The sequence below is a fragment of the Austrofundulus limnaeus genome, unplaced genomic scaffold (assembly GCF_001266775.1).
Source record: "Austrofundulus limnaeus strain Quisiro unplaced genomic scaffold, Austrofundulus_limnaeus-1.0 Scaffold31, whole genome shotgun sequence".
Taxonomy (NCBI): Eukaryota; Metazoa; Chordata; class Actinopteri; order Cyprinodontiformes; family Rivulidae; genus Austrofundulus; species Austrofundulus limnaeus.
In genome coordinates this window covers 2,008,793-2,012,259 of record NW_013952433.1, presented here as the reverse complement: position 1 = coordinate 2,012,259, position 3,467 = coordinate 2,008,793, and the positions used below count along the sequence as shown (strand labels likewise).

Sequence of the window (3,467 nt, the reverse complement as noted above, 5' to 3'; positions counted from 1 at the left end):
CACACACACACACACACACACACACACACACACACACACACACACACACACACACACTTACTTCTATTTGCACAAGTGTACACATTCTAGCGACTTTGAATCTCCTTTGTGTCAAACCAGATTTCCTTGAGGAAGAGGAGGTGGTGGATGCAGAGGACGAGGCAGAGATTGTTGGCACACAGGYGCCCAGAAAACCCTCTCATCCGAGTCAAACTAGTCATACTTCAAACCCCTCTCATCAGCACTCGCGAACCGGGCCTACTCCTGCTGACAGGGAGGAGGAAGAAGAAGAAAAGGACCCAAAGGAAGAAGAAGTAGTCAACGGGATCGCACACCGAAGAAAAAGGAAACCGTTTCCACACAGAGACAGACACACGGGGAGGGGTCTGGACAGAGACTGGGGCAGAGATCATACCCAGGGGAGTACAAGACAAAATACCAGGAAGGAACTTGACGAGGATCAGCTCAGGGGTCTTCAGCCTGATGCGGACGGCGTGGTCCGGGGTCGCTCCTTGTCCTGGATGCACACCGGCCCGTCGGACCAAGACCCAATCAAGAAGCCAAAAGGCGCCGGGGGCGGTGTTGAGATACCACACAAACTTAGCAAGTCGTCACTTCTTTTCCCCCAAAAGTCCTCCCTGTCTGCCCTCGCCAGCCGAGCCAAGCAGATCCTCAGCAACTCCGCCCACAGCAAGCAACCCCCTAATAACAGCAACAAGCCTGCTGGCAACAAAAAGGAGAAGAGGGAGGAGAACAAGATCTACATCACCAGGCCCCGTCCTGCAAAGGAACGGGAAAGAGAGAGGGAGCAGCGACGAGAGAGGAGGGAAGAGAGGGCAGCTCACCGCCCGAGAGAGATTTTCCCAGGAGTCTTTTTATACCAAACTGGAAGGAGCACTAGACTGGTCAATAGGGGTCACAAAGGACATGGTGGAAGAGGTGTAACAGGGGTTAGGCACCTTATTAGTGCCCCTCAGCTTTGGCCAAATCCCCCCACAAAGGAAAGTAAAACATTAGCCCACAATGGAAACACCAACATACAGAGTGAACCTGCACAGAGGTCGAACAAAGCAGCAGTGCCAAAACAAACAGAGAAAAGTAAAAGGAAAAGGGGTCCTCAGGACTTCAGGACTACTGTCAGGACTGACCTGCCCATCAGCAGAGACCTCCTGATCCCACGCTCCTATCACCAAGACCCCCCTTCCACCCCAGCCACCCCACTCAAGTTCAACTCCACAGAAAACACGATCCAGGGTCAGTTACGGGTCACGTCTTACCTCAGGACCTCAGTGATTACAGAGTCCCAGCAGCAGCCAGAACCAGAGCTCAACCCTGCCGACATAGACCAAGAGACAAACCACTCTAATCCTGACCCCGACCCGGATCAGGAGCCAGAACCAGAGGAGGGGGAATTGTCCGACTACAGCTACGAGGAGGTCGAGGTTCGGCCGGGGTGGGCGGAGGAGAGCATTAACTGGCAGAGGACGTTCTCAGTGAACCCRATGGACTTTGAGCTGCTGCGCTCGGACTGGAACGACCTGCGCTGCAACGTGTCCGGCAACCTGCAGCTGGCAGAGAGCGAAGTGGTGGATGTGCTGGCGCAGTACATGGAGAAACTGAACGAACGCAACGGAGGGTGAGCATAAAGAGGCGAATAATATGAGACAACGAAGCGCGTTTTCCTCCCAGCCTCAAATATGTTTCCTCGCTAACAAATATGTAAAAAAAAAAAAAAAAAAAAGAATGCAAAGCAATTTTACTATATATGCCATGCCTTGGTGCTGTTCCATCAAATTAACAGTTCTCAGTGATTGGATTACAATGAGGTCTGTGGTTTGTGATTGCAAGCCTTGATGTTATTTGCATGAAATAGCTTTTCTGTTTTAATTTTGCTCCTTCATCAGCCATGTGTCACACCACAGTTAATTGGTAACAGCATATGTTTGATGAGACACATTTTTAAAGCCTTTGAAAAGGATTTGAGAAAAAGGGTGAATTTACAACTTTATTACTTTTTTGTCTGAGTATGTGTAGCCTGCTTTTGTATACTTTTATATGTGACCTATCATATTGAGGATTAAGTCAAATTTGGTCAAAATAACCTAACTACATTTTCTGATTCTTTGCTTTAAAAGCTACATTTTGACAACTGGATCATTCAGATATCATAAGCTTATCCAGAGAAATTACCTAATTTGTCTTGTTGGTTACGATAATACGTTACTGTTTAATTTGAATCCTGAGTCATTTTTGATGTCAATATAAAGAGTAAACCTCAAATATTATATTAAGATTTCACAGTTGGAAAGAAACAAACACTTTGGGGGAAATTTCTAAATTTTAAGGCGTTTTTCCTCAAAATCAGGTTATTTGTTGCTACTGCTAAAAATGCTTCAAGAATTTTTTTAAGGATTATATTTCAGATAGTTCATTCAAATAATATATTGATAAGGCATCAAATCATTATATTTTGACAAAATGTAATTTTTGCACACGTTTAAATCAAAACACTATATCTGCCCATTTCTCCACATTCCACTTTTGGACTTAATCCTTGTTTCGATGTGATGGCTCACATGTACTTTTAAAGAGAGGGTTTTATGCAAAATCTACTTTTTTGAGCTTTATATCAAGTTATAATGTCATTCGCTCATCAAAAACATGCCCAGAGTCTTGCTTTGGCTCATTAATGCATGTTTGAGAAATCCTTGAATCTCCTGTGGTAGCCATGTGCAGCTGCCTAAACACTTGTTGAAACAAAACACCGCCTATTTGTACAAAGCTCCTGCTTGAAGCTCAGTGTGCAGCTGAGCTCCCGCCTCACAGATAACCCCTGCCCTGAAGCATTGTTGTGAAGACTTGTTGAAGTGGGACTGTCAGAAACGGTAGGAGGTTTAAAGAAACAGAGACCTATTTCAAGGCATTTCAATAGACGATGTTGCAAAGTTGAACTTGTTTTTCATATACAGCTGGTAAAWTAAGTATTGAACACGTCACCATTTTTCCTCAGTAAATATATTACTAGAGGTGCTAATGACATGAAATTTTCACCAGATATGTCGGTAACAACCCAAGTGATCCATACATACAAAGAAATCAAACCATAAATGTCCAGAAATGAAGTTATTTGTAATAATGTGGAATGGCACAGGGAAAAAGTATTGAACACATGAAGAAAGGGAGGTATAAAAAGGCATGGAAAGCCAAGACACCAGCTGAACTAATGCACTGAACCACCATGGCCTGTATGCAGAGTTGTCCAAGAGTTGTCCAAGAGCCAGGGACCACTTGTGGAGAGCTTCAGAAAAACCTGAAAATTGGCAGTTACGTTTGTTTCAAAGAAAACAATAAGTAATGCACTGAACCACCATGGCCTGTATGCAGAGTTGTCCAAGAGTTGTCCAAGAGCCAGGGACCACTTGTGGAGAGCTTCAGAAAAACCTGAAAATTGGCAGTTACGTTTGTTT

The 3,467-nt window shown here is 44.6% G+C and overlaps 1 protein-coding gene across 1 annotated transcript in view; it reads left to right on the top strand.

Moving 5' to 3' along the window:
- Nucleotides 1-3,467, top strand: part of b4galnt4a (beta-1,4-N-acetyl-galactosaminyl transferase 4a) — a gene marked incomplete at its 5' end in the record, with an annotated part of 105,494 nt that overhangs the window by 96,089 nt on the left and 5,938 nt on the right. Inside the window, 1 exon segment of the mRNA XM_014005565.1 lies at nt 121-1,636. Within this exon segment, the coding sequence (XP_013861019.1) occupies nt 121-1,636 (1,516 nt within the window).